At 44.0% G+C, this 16,212-nt stretch overlaps 1 protein-coding gene across 1 annotated transcript in view; it reads right to left on the minus strand.

The window, feature by feature from the left end:
* Positions 1-16,212, minus strand: part of LOC148108136 (dual oxidase 1-like) — a 47,310-nt gene that overhangs the window by 28,696 nt on the left and 2,402 nt on the right. The window contains 1 exon segment of the mRNA XM_087853889.1: positions 4,506-4,556. Within this exon segment, the coding sequence (XP_087710015.1) occupies positions 4,506-4,556 (51 nt within the window).

The raw sequence follows: 16,212 nt of genomic DNA on the forward strand, positions 1-16,212 counted from the left end.
GTTGAATGTTGCACTAGGTGCAGTGTCTTCCAGCCCTCAGGTGGAGAAGGAAGGAGAGGTAAGCAGGTACTGGAGGTAGGAAACTGTCAGGGTACGTAGAAACTGCCCGCCAGCTGCGGGTGAGCACAAGGTGGGCTGAGAGGATGTGGCACATGATATCTTCTTCAGGAACCCCACTAAGAGTTCCCACCCAACATTTCCGGTTCTTGGTTGGCCACAGTGTTCAGCTTCCTCTCTTCTCTTGCCACCTAGAAGTCCCCTAGGGTCAGAAACTGTTTCCACTCATAGCTGTATCCTCCATACCTAGCATGATGTGTGCGTCAAATCAGTGTCCAGTTAGGATTTACCAAATGAACAGATACCGCCATATTTGTTTCAGCTTCTCCATGGATTCTTTACTCCAACTGTTCTCCAAAGAGTGCCCTGCCCGTAAGATGGCAGTTTCCCTGCTGCCACTGACGGAGGCCAGGGCTGGCAAGGAATCCATTCCATGTCCCCACATTAACCACTTTTAACCCTCGCTCTGAATGCTGAGGCAGGAGGCCTCTGTGGCTGAACCGAGTCATTGCTCTGCTTCCTGCAAACTCCTGGCAGGAAGCAACCCTTTACTTTATGTGCCTTGGTAGGGTAAGGAGGCATCCTCACTTACACACCACACGACAGCTCTCGTGCTGGCCATCATACAAGTCTTAGAGCTGGTTGGCTCTCTCTGGGTTTCCAAAGATGAGCAGACTCACTGCTGCCCAGATGTCTGGCTGGTGCCTGGTCCTCAGGTAGGTTCATTCACCAGCTTTGTAGTGATGTAGAAAGAAGGCTCTTCTGTCAGCTTAGGATAAACTTAATCCTCTAAGCAGCGACTGAGCAAAAATTTCCATACAGGCAGGGTTTAGGGGCGGCCACCTGGTTCAAAGGGGGATCAGGGGACTTTTATAGAGCCACCTTAATACGGCAAGAACCTCAATATCACGTGGGTGGTTTGTTAATTTGGGGTGGCTTAATGGAGGGGTCGGTAGATTATAGGAAGCTAAAGGACGTCATCACTTGGCCCCCTGTTCCTTATGAACAAGATACACTATGATAGAATTGGGTGAATGTGACGGGTGAGGGGCAGAGCAAAGCCAGAGAAGGAGACCTGGATGTTTAGCCACCAAAAATTCATCTGACCTCTGCTAGTTTTGTTTTTAATAATGTGAGTGTTTTTGTAGGCAAACTGGGTTATATCTCTGTCAGAAAGAACAACCATCACTCTCGAGCTTGGATGAGTATCTTCTGTTTTGAGTCTTACAGTTTTCGATAAATCCCCTGGAGCAGTCCCTGCCATCCAGATCCTGACCTCCTCAGCTTCTGGCACTGGAGAGCTGCCTCCATCTGTCTAGCTGTGAAACCCTGTTTACCACATCATTAACTGATCAGCAGAGATTGCGGAATTTGTAAATCTCAGTGTTTCTCTGAATGAAAACAGACATTGTGCCAGAAATTCATTGTCAAAGAGGAACATCTAAAATTGGTAATTAGCAACTAAAAAAGAGGCCAGAGTGCCCATCTTAAACCAAGACTCTTCCTCACAGGATGGATGCGACTGGGTGAAGTAGTGAACAGAATTCTTTTCTATTAATAATATTTTTTATTATATTATGTTAGTCACCATACGGTACATCCCTAGTTTTTGATGTAAAGTTCCACGATTCATCACTTGCGTATAACACCCAGTGCACCATGCAATACGTGCCCTCCTTACTACCCATCACCAGCCCATCCCATTCCCTCAGCCCGCTCCCCTCTGAAGCCCTCAGTTTGTTTCCCACAGTCTATAGTCTCTCATGGTTCATTCCCCCTTCTGTTTACCCCCGCTTTCTTTATCCCTTTCTTCTCCTACTGATCTTCCTAGTTCTTACGTTCCATAGATGAGAGAAACCATATGATAGTTGCCTTTCTCTGCTTGACTTATTTCACTTAGCATTATCTCCTCCAGTCCCGTCCATGTTGCAGCAAATGTTGAGAAATCGTTCTTTCTGATGGCTGAGTAATATTCCATTGTATATATGGACCACCTCTTCTTAATCCAGTCATCTGTTGAAGGGCATCTCGGCTCCTTCCACGATTTAGCTATTGTGGACAATGCTGCTATGAACATTGGGGTGCATATGGCCCTTCTCTTCACTACGTCTGTATCTTTGGGGTAAATACGCAGTAGTGCAATTGCTGGGTCAAGGGTAGCTCAATTTTTAACTTTTTAAGGGACCTCCACACTGATTTCCAAAGTGCCTGTACCAACTTGCATTGCCACCAACAGTGTAAGAGGGATCCCCTTTCTCCACATCCTCTCCAACAATTGTTGTTTCTTGCCTTGTCAGTTTTTGCCATTCTAACTGGCATAAGGTGGTATCTCAGTGTGGTTTTGATTTGAATTTCCCTGATGGCTAATGATTTTGAACATTTTTTCATGTGTCTATTAGCTATTTGTATGTCCTCATTGGAAAAGTGTCTATTCATATCATCTGCCCATTTTTTGATTTGATTATTTGTTTCCCGTGTATTGAGTTTGAGCAGTTCTTTGTAGATCTTGGATACTAGTCTTTGATCTGGAGTGTCATTTGCAAATACCTTCTCCCATTCTGCGGGCTGCCTCTTAGTTTTTTTTTTTTTTTTTTTTTGACTGTTTCCTTGGCTGTGCAGAAGCTTTTTATCTTGAAAAAAATATTATTAATTAAAAAAAAAAGAAAAAAAAAGTAAAGATGAAGAACGTAGGTTCGAAGGAGAGCAGTATGTAATCTGTACAGAGCTGTTATGGCCAAAATGATTCAGAAGAGCCTTTAATTTAGATGTGAAGGTTTATATTTAAATGTTGCTTGTGATTCTGAAAAAAGAATATGGTATGGAAAAGTATGGATTAACATACGATTTTGTTGTTTACTGAAAACGAAAACTTTTTGCTGAGAAGTTATTATTTAATAAATATTTAATCTGTGTTTTATCTTACAAAAAAAAAGAATTCTTTTCTACTTCTATATGTGCATTTGGAAGTGGAATCATGTCCTTTCACAAAGACCTGGGTTTTAAAACACAAAAGATGTTATGTCTTTGTGGGATTGGAAACATGTAAGTCTTCCTATGGTGAGGGGCTGAGTCAGTGGCAGATATGAGGTGTCCTGTGGGTTGATTTATTTTTTGCTAACCTCTAAACAGCCAACACGGAGATGCCTTTTTTCACACAGCTCAGTCCCTGAAAGTCCTCAAGAGTGTTTTGTGACCTGAAAACTGGCCGTTTCTAACTATTCCTTGCAATAGTGCCAGTCTTTGAATTTCAGTGTTGATGACTACGAACTACATCATACCACTTACGTGGCCCTTTTTGAAAGAAAATTATCGTAGCTCAAACATAAACCTTACAATTTCAGATATCCTCAGAGTGGGTAACCAAGGCAGGAAACCATGCCATGTATAGAACAATTCCAACTTCAAATACTCCATCCCTTTGTCTCCATAAATCACTGAAACATCTCAGAAATCCCAACATTCCAAATCCAGATAGTAAACCTTAAAATAAGCCTGTAAACATTAGAATAACTGTATTCAAATGTCACATCAGACCAACAATGGATTCTATGATTTATTGTAAATCATGTGTGCGTTAGCCCATCCTCTTTATTTATTACTGCTGTGTTTACTTCACGTATCTGGGCTTTGTTTTTGAGTCATAAAGCTCATCAACATCTCACTGATCTAAATACCTGTTCAATTGTGACTACGAATTGCATATGAGTTGGTGCCGATGTGCTAAGCATGACAGAATTTCCGAGTCTGTTTGTACATAGTTTAAATTGAAGAAGGTTTCAATATGATTTAATTATAAGGCATTATATTAGTGTCAAAATGAGTGCAAAGGACAGAAGAGAAAGTGTTCTAGGGTAGCTTTATGGAAGGAATACATCTGTGTTAAAGAAGAAATGACACCGAGCTTGATAGATAACACTGCTACTCACATGGCAGTTGACTTGGCTCTTCATATTCTAGCTAAAGACATTCAGTGAACAGTCAGCCCTGTTACCTCAAGAGCTGCAGGGATGGCATTTCTTAAAGCAGTGCCATCCAGCTGCCTCAGTTTCCCAGGTGACTGGGAATGAGTGGTTGGAGTGTATTTGTCCACGTTCCATTCTGTGCACATCCACACAGCATCGCCTCTGCTCTCCCCTCTCCACTTGCTCCCCACACCCCCTGCCATTTCATCTCCTTGACCCAATCCCCTCTCCTCTCTCCTCAGAATCCTCCAACAACTTCCCATTGCCAAAGAAAATGGTTTGAGCTCCTTAGGCTGGTGAGCTCGAAACTGCTACCCAACATCCATTCTTCATTCATGTCTTAGGACACTGATTTTATTCCAGGAAGAAATGCCCCGTTAGAAAAGAGCACTTACCAGCCTCCCTTGCAGCCAGGGGTGGTCTCAGAGCTGTATGTGGAATCCCTGGGACTTCCTTAAGAAAACTCTCGTAGGGGAGCTAACTCACCTGAAGAGGCATGGCCTATCATCCTTTTGCTTCTCCTTCTCAGGATCAGACCTACAACATGGACAAGATGGTGGGGGCACCTACTGCCAACAGATAGCCTCAAGGGTGGAGAATCAGAAAAGTAGATGGAGCCTGGGTCCCTGAAGCTGTCATACCAGTTCTAGAGAGCCGACCTCCTGACTTCTTTTTTTTTTTTTTTGACCTCCTGACTTCTTATCCATGAGAGAGTTACCACCTAATATACTGAACCTACAGAATTTGGATCTCTGTCACAGTGGCTGACCCAATTGCTAATGGATATGGTTGGCATTGAAGGGTCTCCATACTTGGCTCCAATCTTCCCTTCCAGCTTTTGTGTCACTTATTTCTCAGTCCTGCCTCAAGATAATACTAAACAGACAATTATCTTGGATTCCTGCCCAGATTTGCCAGCATGCCACTTCCGGTGACTTTCTACTTCCTCCCAGATGGTCTACGATCAAGCCTGATTGCTCCTTCACCCAGCCTTTTAACACGATTTAGGGCAGGATCTCTGACAGCAGACTCTCTGGTTCTACCTCTTACTATTATCCTTGAGGTCTTCTTGAGCAACTTATGGGGCAATGGAAGTGTCAGACTCTTTACAAGGAAAGAAATCATACTATTTAGGAGAGTAGACAGTGGTCTGAACTCAGAAACCCAGACAAGGGTTGATAAACCCATTTCCATGAGGCCCTGGAACTTGAAAAAAATTTTAGGAGACATACTCCATTTCTCTGCTTGAGTTCCCTTTCCACAAAGTGGAGACTGATGGTTTATTAAGATTTGGAAACGATAGGAGAAACAAAGGGCACTTTTTAAGGTTCAAAAATGTTTGTTTCAGCCCAACAGCATACGTGGTTATGAATGCCTTAAAAACCATCCAGGAACTGGTAAGAGAACCTAAACTCGAATGTTTTCATGGAAGTTAGCCTGTAATTTTCCTGTTAACATGGATAGTTTATTCACTCCGGCCTGTGCTGAAATAGTCACTCCCACCTCTGTGTATGTTGCCAGGATCCGGCTTATTGCACTTTTAAGTCCCCAGGCTTGTTTTCTCCATTTGCTCTAATACGAGAACAGATAAACAAGGGGGCAGTGATACGTTTTTCATTTGGTGGATTTTAAAAAGCTTTCTAATGATCTTCAGAGTATATGCACCAGGAATCAGGACAGGTGGACAGGCCCTGTTCAGGGCTGGGAGGTGGGGTCTGGCCTCAGCTGCCTCTGGGCACCTGGCGGGTCACGCCCTTGCTCCATTCCTGGACACAGTGATGGAGCGCTTAGCTGCATGGGCTTGTCAGCTTCCTTCCGGGCACGTGGACCTTTATTTTAAAGATGTGATACTTTGAAGATATTATCTCGGTCACCAGGAAGAGAAAGCTCTTTCACAAACAATATGATTGGAGCGACTCCTCCCAGAGCCCCTGGTCAAGAAGTCAGGCTGTAGCCGCTAACCGTAGTCTGTCTGAGCTCCCACCTGCTAAGAAAACCCCTTCTCAAAGAGACAAAAGCTGCTTTAAAGGAAAATGAGGCTATGGGTGAATCAGCACTCTAGGTGAATGTCTACAGCCTCTATTTCCTACGAAAAATGAAGGAAAAGCAGGAATTCAGTTGGATAATTCATAGGTGAAGGAGATTAAGAGGTCACTTGTGATGAGCGCTGAATAATGTAAACTGTTGATATCGTACCCCTGAAACTAATATGACACTACATGGTAACTGCTCTTGAATAAGAATTATTTTTTAAGATTTCATTTATTTATTTGTCAGAGAGAGAGAGCGCGAGCACAAGCAGGGGGAGTGGCATGCAGAGGGAGAAGCAGGCTCCCCTCTGAGTGAGGAGCCTGGTGCGAGACTCGATCCCAGGACTCCGGGATCAAGCCCTGAGCCAAAGGCAGACGCTTAACCAATGGAGCCACCCAGGCATCCCGAATTTTTTTTTTTTAAAGATTTTATTTATTTATTTGACAGAGATAGAGACAGCCAGCGAGAGAGGGAACACAAGCAGGGGGAGTGGGAAAGGAAGAGGCAGGCTCATAGTGGAGGAGCCTGACGTGGGGCTCGATCCTGTAATGCCGGGATCACGCCCTGAGCCGAAGGCAGACGCTTTAACCGCTGTGCCACACAGGCGCTCCCCGAATTTTTTTTTTTCTTAAAGTGCCTCACTAACACAATGATGAGGTTAGATTTTAAAATCGGATGAAAACATGAGGCAAACTTTTAGTGATGTCGCTTGAAGTTGTGGCCGATTTGTCATTTTGCTCTTATTCTTCATAATCTCTACCGGCCGATTGACAAAACCTCTATTCACAACAGGATTCAGTCTCTCTCTACCTCTCTTTCTCTTTGTTTTTATCCCTCTTTTTAATCTGTTAGGTCCTAATTTAGGGCTTTAGGTGTAAGTTTATAAATCTTTGGGAACAATCTCGGTCATTGAAGTTCGTGCCACGTTCAGAAGCACCATTAGCCTATTTAACAGGTGGGAAGCTTGAACGTCAGGTTTGCTGAGCCGCCGTGGGTCAGAAATCAAGTTCGTGTTGGAGATTTCAAGTGCACTGACTGTTTTCATTGAGCCGAGATTTTTATCGTGGATCCTCTGAGAACAGGTGGCTATTTGTGAATTCAAAGGTGTTTACTAATTTGTCTGCTTGCTTTTCTCTCCCTCATAAGTAACGATATAAATACGTAGTCACACTCGTGAAAATCAAGCACTCACGTGCTTTACTTAATCACATGGAAGCCCTTTCTCCATTAAAAGCAAACGATCTACCGTCTGTGTTTGTCTCGTCTGCTTCCTAACACCCAAATGAGGTAACAGGTTCAGAGCGCAAAAAAATTAAATAAATTTACCCATAAAATTAAAGAGACCTAGAAAGTTAGCGACGGGTAGTTGAGAGATTTCAACACATTTCTTGGAAATGGCAAACACAGGAAATGTGCGGACCCACAGAGAGAAAGAAGCCGCTGCCCACTTTACCCTAAGAGATTGCTGCTGGGACATGGGGGCTGGACTGGTTGTCGGGATTCCAGAGGCTTCGGTCTGTGAACCGGCGGGTCTGGTGGAGGTGGGGAGTAAGGAATGGAGCCAGACACAGTGGAAGTGAGGAATGTTTACACAACTGCTCCTGAGAGTCCCTATCTCCCATGTGCAGAATCCCCCTCGAAATCGGGGGACCCTTCTCTGAAAAATCTGCAGGTACTGGGAGGGGTGTGTTCTCATGAGTGGTTGTCGGTGCTTTTCAAATACAACCTCCGATTCTGGCCTCTGCAGAGTGTGCAACTTGCCAGTTGGCCTAAACCTACCCAGTTGTGTCATTAGGTCCTGACACCCCAATTAGAATAATGCACAGTAGGCTTCGCTGTAAGGGACTGCACCAGACTCCTCTAACACTGCTTCAGGTCCTCTGGGCCTCAACTGTTTCTTGGTCCAGCCACTGCTTCAGTGGCCACTTGACAGGCTCCAACTGCCTTTTTGCAGATGCAATTCAGTAACGTCTGTGGAGCCAGTCCTTACCGGCTTGGGAGGATTAAAACAGCCGTTATTTAAAAATTAAGTTATATAAACTTACAACTAAATAAATTATATAAGAAACAAAGGCAGTGAATATTCAAAACTCATTACTTTTTACCTATTTCGCTACATTTTACTATTATTTATACTCTGGAGTATATTCTATTGTATCTGTATGATGCCTATTGTACCCGTTATGGTGAACATACCATACAAGACGCCGTTTTTCCGCAGCTATATTGAAATCAGCCGTGGGGAGAATTCACACCATGGAAATGGAGAGCCAGTCGTCCAACATTTAGGACCACCGCACTGGTGCCATCAGCCAGCACATGCCTCACACCTGCCCAGCACACCTTTTACTTCTCACCCTGGGGCTTAATGAGCAGACTGAGTTGGGACACTAGGAGACCATGCTTGGAGCCCGCCACGTGCCGCCTGAAAGTGCTGGGACATGAGCACCTTGTGGAGTTACTGCTCTTTGGCAAACGGGAGATGGGAGCTGGTGGACAAACCTTTGCCCCCGTCTTCCCCCGGACAGCCTGTCTTCCTTCCACCCCATCTGAGAACATAGTCCTGTTCTTAGGACTGAGCAACCAGCGTACTCAGTGGCAGCCGGCATCATCCTGTCTCCTAGTACCAGCTCCCCCTCCTTAACCCCATTTCCTTATTCCTCTGCTCTGGGATTGAACTCTCTGGTAAAAATAGCATGTTGCCTCTGGCTCTGCCTTCTAGGGAGGTCAAGGTAAGGTGAGTCCTAATAAGGAAAGTCATGGGGGGTGGCGGTACTGGGAAGACAGGGGATGGTGCTAGATCCAAGGCCAGAAGCAGCAGGGCTGTCATAACCCCCAGTTGAAGAGACGAGGGCAGGGAGCAGTCAGCAAAAGCTGGAGGGTGAGTCATTTTGAAAAGATCTGAGACCTTCTGCTGATGAGCACAGACAACCCGAAACAACATGCGGGGAGGAAGACAGGAAAGTAAACGCACTGACCACACTCTGTTCTCTCGGTCTCGTCTCTTACCAGCGTGCCTCGTTGACCAAACACAGCTGGGAGGGCAGAGATCAGGAGGGATCGGGACAGGGTGGCAGGAAGGGCAAATGGAAAGTGTTCCTCACAATATCCTGGAGCAACGTCTGTCTATGAGCACTTAGGTGCACTTTCCACCCAGGAGAGCGTCTGGACGTAATACTGACCAGCTGTCTCGACAGCAAACAACAAATCAGCTGTGTGTGTGTGTGCGTGTGTGTGTGTGTGTGTGTGTGTGCGTGTGCGCGCACGTGTGTGTGCGCGTGTGTGTGTGTGTGAGAGAGAGAGAGAAACCAAAACAAAGAAAAAACTGATTCTGAAAGAAACAAAGACAGGAACTTGAGAACAAACTTATTATACATCTATGTAATAGGAATAGGGTGTTATGAGTAAAAGGAACAATCAGATAAACACGAAAGAGTTTTTAGAAATTAAAAAATGATTATGGAAGTAAAAATTTCAATAGATGAAGTAGAAGATAAATGGAGAAAAGTTTTCCAGATCCTAGGGCAAAGCCTTAGAAAATATGAGTCCATAGATAAGAGTCACAGAAGTTTCATCCAAAATAGTAACCCAGGAAGACAGAAAAAAAAAAATTGAAGAACATATCAGCCATAGCAACATTTTTTCTAGATACATCTCCTATGGGAATAGAAACAAAAGCAAAAAGGGGGGGGGATAAACAGAAGGGGGAATGAACCATGACAGTCTATGGACTCTGGGAAAGAAACTGAGGGCTTGGGGAGGGGGGATGGGATAGGCTGGTGTTGGGTAGTAAGGAGGGCACGTATTGCATGGTGCACTGGGTGTTATATGCAAGTAATGAGTCATGGAACTTTACATCAAAAACTAGGGATGTACTGTATGGTGACTAACATAATAAAAAATATTATTAAAAAAATAAAAAATAAACTGTTGGGACTACAGCAAAAGAAAAAGCTTTTGCACAATGAGGGAACCACCAACAAAACAAAGAACCTACTGAATGAGAGAAGATATTTTCAAGTGATAGATCTGCTGATAGGCTAATCTGGCCAAAATATATGAAGAACTTCTACAACTCAACACCAAACAAACAAACAAACCACTAATCCAATGGAAAAAAACAGGCAGACGCCCTGAATCGATGTTTTTCCAAAGACATACCCCCAGATGCCCAACAGACACACGAGAAGATGCTCAACATCACTGATCAGCAGAGAAACGCAAATGAAAATCACAGTGAGATGTCGTGTTACACCCGTCAGAATGTCTGAAATAAAAAAGACAAGAAATAAAAAGTGCTGGTAAAGATATGGAGAAAATCGAATCCTCGTGCACCGTTGGTGGGAATGTACATTGGTGCAGCCACTGTGGAAAACAGTATGGAGTTTCCTCAAAAAATTAAAAATAGAATTCCCAAAGGATCCAGTAATTCCACTAGTAGGTATTTACCCAGAGAACACAGAAATACTAACTTGAAAAGACATATACACCCTGTGTTTATTGCAACATTATTTACAATAGCCAAGATTCGGAAGCAGCCTGTGTCCGTCAATAGATGAACGGGTAAGGAAGATGTCTCACACACACACACACACACACACACACACACACACACACACACACACAAATACTACACGACCATAAAAAGGATGAGGTTGTACAGTTTGAGACAACATGGCTGGACCTAGAGGGTATTACGCTAAGTGAGTAAGTCAGACTGAGTATGACAAATGCCATATGATCTCACTCATACGGGGACTCTAAAACAACAAATGAATAAACAAACAAAAAACAAAACCAGACCTACAAACACAGAGAACAAACTGATAATTGCCAGAGGGGAAGGCTTTGGGAGGTTGGGCAAAATGGGTGAAGGACATATTGGCTACAGTGATGGCATGACCAAGTCACAGGAATAAAAGACACAGCATACAGATCTCATCAATGATACTGTCAGAGTGATGTATGGTGACAGATGGCAGCCACACTGTGGTGAACTTAGCACCATGTATAAACTTGTTGAATCACTACAGTGCACACCTGAAACTAATGTGACATTGTGTGTCACCTATACTCAATTTTTTAAAATATGTTCAGTTAGCCACCACATGTGACATCCTTAGTTTTTGATGTAGTGTTCAATGATTCATTAGTTATGTATAACACCCGGTGCTCATCACAACCCATGCCCTCCTTAATACCCACCAGCCGGTTGCCCCATCCTCCCCACCCCCTCCCTTCTGTAACCCAGTTTGTTTCTCCGAGTCCCTAGTCTCTTATGGTTTTATACTCAATTTTTTAAATAAAAAGAACATACTGAAAACAAACAAATAGATAGATACATAGATAGAGAGATAAAATATGAAAATGTTCCAGGGTTAAAGATCCAAATCTTCAAAAGGACTAGACCTTTGTACCCCTTTATTGACCAGTCACTGGACATGGGCTGCCTTCAGGGAGGGGGTGGGTGTAACCTTGAGTAAAGTGGCTCCCTTCAGCCAAGGCAACGCCTGGAGAGGGATTGAGCCATTAGCCATCAGCAATCAAGACCTCTGGCAGCAGGGAAAGAGACTCAAGTCCAGTTGCTGAAATAGACATTCATCCCATCTGGGAACAAGCTTGTCCAGGATTCTGCTTTGGGCATCCCCTGGGAAAACAGAAGGGGAAGCAGTGAGATCAGCTATAATCCCCATAACTGCTGCTGGTCTGGAGGCTGGAGCTGATTCTCCCTCCTCTATTTTATACCCTCACCTCTCGCCACCTCTGGCACCTCTGCTGGACTGAGATTGTTTCTCTGGTATATACCGCATACAGCTCTGGAGGCTGGGAGTCTGAGATCAGGGTGCTGGCATGGTTGGGGGCGGGCATCTTCAGGGTCTCTGACTTCTGTTGTACCCTCAGGTGGTGGAAAGGGCTAGGGAACTCACTCAGGCCTCTTTTGTAAGAACTGTAATCCCATTCATGAGGACTCTGCCCTAATCACCTCCCAAAGGCCCCACCTCCTAACTGAGGGTTAGGTTTCAACATATGGGTGTGGAGGGGGGGACGACACATTCAGGCTAAAGCAACCTCTATGCCAGTGGCTCTCACAGGGGGATGATTTTGCCAGCAGGGGACATTTGTGGATGTCTGCAAACATTTGTATCACAGCGCGAGAGGGAGGGGCGATACTAGGGCATCCGGCAGGTGGAGGCAAGGGATACTGCTGAACATCCCACAATGCACAGGACGGCCCCACACAACAAAGAACGACCTGGCTCGAATGAGCATGCTCCATGAGCATGTCGGCAGTGCCAAAGCTGAGCAGCTCTGCTCTATGTGATAGAACACAGGGCTTCGTTAGCACAGGATATTCGGGCCAAAACTGCAACTGGGGTAGTAGACCAGAGAAGGGAGCAAGACTAAACCAGTAAAATGTCAAGAAAATCCCACCGAGGGCCACTTTGGCTCAGCCCTGGTGAAGGGCACACTTGGAGTTGACCAATCAGGGTGGCCAGCCCCGGTCTCCACCCCTGGACCACCCCACCCCAACCCCAGTGAGTCACAGGTCAGGGCTGCCCCCAGGGGCAGTAAATCCCCAGGCGTTTGTGTTTTCTGTCTGCAGGCAAAGTGAGTTCCCACAGTTTGGGAACAGCCCTGCCGAAGAGGCTCAGGAGGCGGCTGTGGAAGGTGAAGCCAGCCCAAGAGCAGGTGCGCCAGAAAATGCAAAGGGCCCGAGGACGCGTGGGTGGAGCTCTGACAACACTGGATCCAGACTGAAACCCAGATCGACAACAACGATTGAGGCGGAGAAGGCAAATCGAAAGTAGAACCAATTATCTTTCAAGTTTGTATAACTGTTTATTTAAAAGCAACTCTGACATTTTTTTCTCAAAAACATCCAGGCGTGGGGGGTGGGGCAGGTAGGGAAAGGTTGGTAAAAGGGTACGAACTTTCAGCTATAAGATAAACAAGGTCTGAGAAGCCAATGTAACATATGGTGACTACAGTGGATCACGTTGTATTATTTAATTGAAATTTGCTAATTGAGCAGAACATAAATGTTCTAAACTCCCCCCCCAAAAAAGATAAATATGGGAATTGATGGATGTGTTAATTAGATGGTGGCAACCCTTGTAGGATGTATGCATCTATCAAATCACCACGAGGCACATTTTAAGTATCTTAGAAATTTCTTTGTTAATTATACTTAAGTGAAAGTGAAAACAATCAGGGTAGTATTAGTGCTTCAGCTTCTCCCGAGCTCCCCTGTCTGCCACACTGAGGCTTCAGCAACCCTGCCTGGGATAGTAGAGGGGTCTTGCAGACACAAAGAAGGATCAGAGTCTTCCCAGCCGCGTCATATCTATAGAGAGCAAATAAGCCAAAGGGGTGGAAGCCACTTGCTTCAGCAGGCAAATTCAATGTATTTCCCAGATCTACAGTAATGAACTTTGCCTCAATAAGGCCTTCGGGTTGTGAAAAAGAAAGTCCATCAGTGACTTCCTCAAGCACTGAAGGGTTTAGTTAAGGTGAATCAGAAGTTATCCTCAAAATGCTTTTCCCCTAAGTCATACTGCAGAAGCTTGCTTACAGACTTATTTTCTTCCTCTCAATATTTTTTTCCTTGCATTGCTAGAGAGAAGCTTCCAGAAAGAAATTTCAGAACTCTTGTTTCTTTGCTTCTTGTAGGGGTGGGAAATGGATCAAAGATGTCTCCCCATTGCAAATCGCGGCTCAGATTTGGCTTTTCCACTATGAATTTGATCATTGCTGATAGTGGGACCAGATAACTCTGATCCAAATACTGTCCCCCCCGAAATCCAAGTTATCTGTCCGGGTGGTTTATGTGAGCTTAGCCAGAAATTGTCAAATCTCCACGAAGTACTATGTAAGCACCTGTGGTATAACTCGATTTACTTTCTCTTTTATTTTTCCTTGTTTTTGTATTTGTTTATTTGCTTTTTGTGTTTTTAGAACAGTTTTAGATATACAGAAAAATTGCAAAGGTAGTAAAAATATAGCCCCCTGACCACAGATTCCCCTATTATCAACGTCTTCCACTAGAATTGAACATTTGCTACAATTAATGAACTAATGTTGACATTCTTATTAAACAGTTTATTCAGATTTCCTTGATTTTTAACCTAATATCCCTTTTCTGTCCCAAGATCCCATCCAGGAGACCACATTACATTGATCATTATGTCTTCTTGGGCTCCTCTTGACTGTGACGGTTTTTCAGACTTCCTTTGTTTTTGATGACTTCGGTAGTTATTTTTTAATTTAATGTTGTTAGTTACCCTACAGTGCAATATTGGTTTCTGGAGTAGATTTCAGTGATTTTTCACTTACATACAACACCCAGTGCTTATCATGACAAATGCCCTCTTTAATACCCATCACCCGTCTAGCCCATCCACCCCCCACCCCCCTCCATCAACTGTCAGTTTGATCTCATCATTAAGAGTCACTTATGGCTTGTTTCCCTCTCTCCTTTTTTCCTTTAGCCCCTTCCCATATGTTCATCTGTTTTCTTAAATTCCACGGAGATCATATGGTATTTGTTTTTCTCTGACTGACTTATTTCACTTAGCGTAATATACTCTAGCTCTAGCCATGCCATTGTGAATGGCAAGATTTCATTTTTCTGATGGCTGAGTAGTATTCCATTGTGTATATATACAGCACCTCTTCTTTATCCGTTCACCAGTCGATGGACATTTGGGCTCTCTCCATGGTTTGGCTATTGTTAATAATGCAGCTATAAATATCGGGGAGCACGTACCCCTTTGAATCTGTATTTTTGTATCCTTTGTGTTAATACCTAGTAGTGCAATTGCTGGATCATAGGGTAGTTCTATATTTAACTTTTTGAGGAACATCCAAAGTGTTCTCCAGAGTTGCTGCACCAGTTTGCATTCCCACTAACAGGGCAAGAGTGTTCCCCTTTCTTTGCATCTTCGCCAACACCTGTTGTCTCCTGTGTTGTTAATTTTAGCCATTCTGACAGTGGGAGGTGGTATCTCGTCATGGTTTTGATTTGTGTTTCCCTGATGCTGAGTGATGTTGAGCATCTTTTCATGTGTCTCTTAGCCATCTGGACGTCTTCTTTGGAAAAGTGTCTATTCGTGTCTTCTGTTTTGAGAAGTTACTGGCCAGGTATATTGCAGGATGTCCCTCTATGAAGATTTGTCCGCTGTTTTTCTCACCATTAAAATGGGATGATGGGTTTTCAGGAGGAAGCTCACGGAGCCATCTTCCTCACTTCAGAGCAAGGGCACACACTATCGACATGAATATGACTGCTGATTTTGCCTTTGAGCACCCGGCTAAGGTAGTGTTGGTCAGGTTTCTCCACTGTAAAGCTCCTCTTTTATTTCCCCTTTCCACACAGTGCTCTTTGGAAGGAGGTCACTGTGTGCAGCCCAGCCTTAAGGAGTAGGGAGTTGTGCTCCACCATGTTGAGCCTGGACTACCCACATAACCTACTTGAAATTCTGCCTGGGACTTTTGTCTCTTCTGCCCCATTAATTATTCATCATTTACTTGTATGGGCTCATACTCAGTATGGGCTCATAGATATTTATTTTTTATTTTACTCCTGCTTTATTTAATACCATTTTATTTATTTTCTTGCTCACATTGTTCTAGCTTTGGCCATTGAGATCTCTTTCAGCTGGCTACTGTGGTCTTTTGACATACCCCCATCAGCGTGTGTGTTACATTTTTTAGTGCTTTTTTATTTTATAGCACTATAAGTCTCCAGGCTCATCTGGTCTATTTCCCACCCCAGTTGTAAAATAAGCGATTTCTCCAAGGAGCCCTGATTCCTTTCATTGGACGGTGGTATTAGAAACCAAGATCTGGGCACTAGGCGTGTTCATTGCCATGAGGGTGTCATTGCTTCTAGGCTGTCTCAAGCTGACAGAGCAAAGAAATACATGTATAAACACACATATCTATCTGTTACCATGTGTACTTACTTTGAGTTAAACATGAGTTCTTACTGATACCTCTAACTCCATCCCATTACCACGTGGCTCATTCCAGCTTCCTCCCCTTGCTCACATGCAAATTCCCACTCCAACAATGAGAAACTGGCTCCCATCATCACCATCCATCAGCGTAATTGTTCTGTTCCATATACAGGTATAACAGCATCAAACTCGTTAACTCTTCC

This window comes from Ursus americanus, chromosome 22 (genome assembly GCF_024610735.1).
Source record: "Ursus americanus isolate L20-20 chromosome 22, mUrsAme1.1.p, whole genome shotgun sequence".
In the NCBI taxonomy this organism is placed as follows: domain Eukaryota; kingdom Metazoa; phylum Chordata; class Mammalia; order Carnivora; family Ursidae; genus Ursus; species Ursus americanus.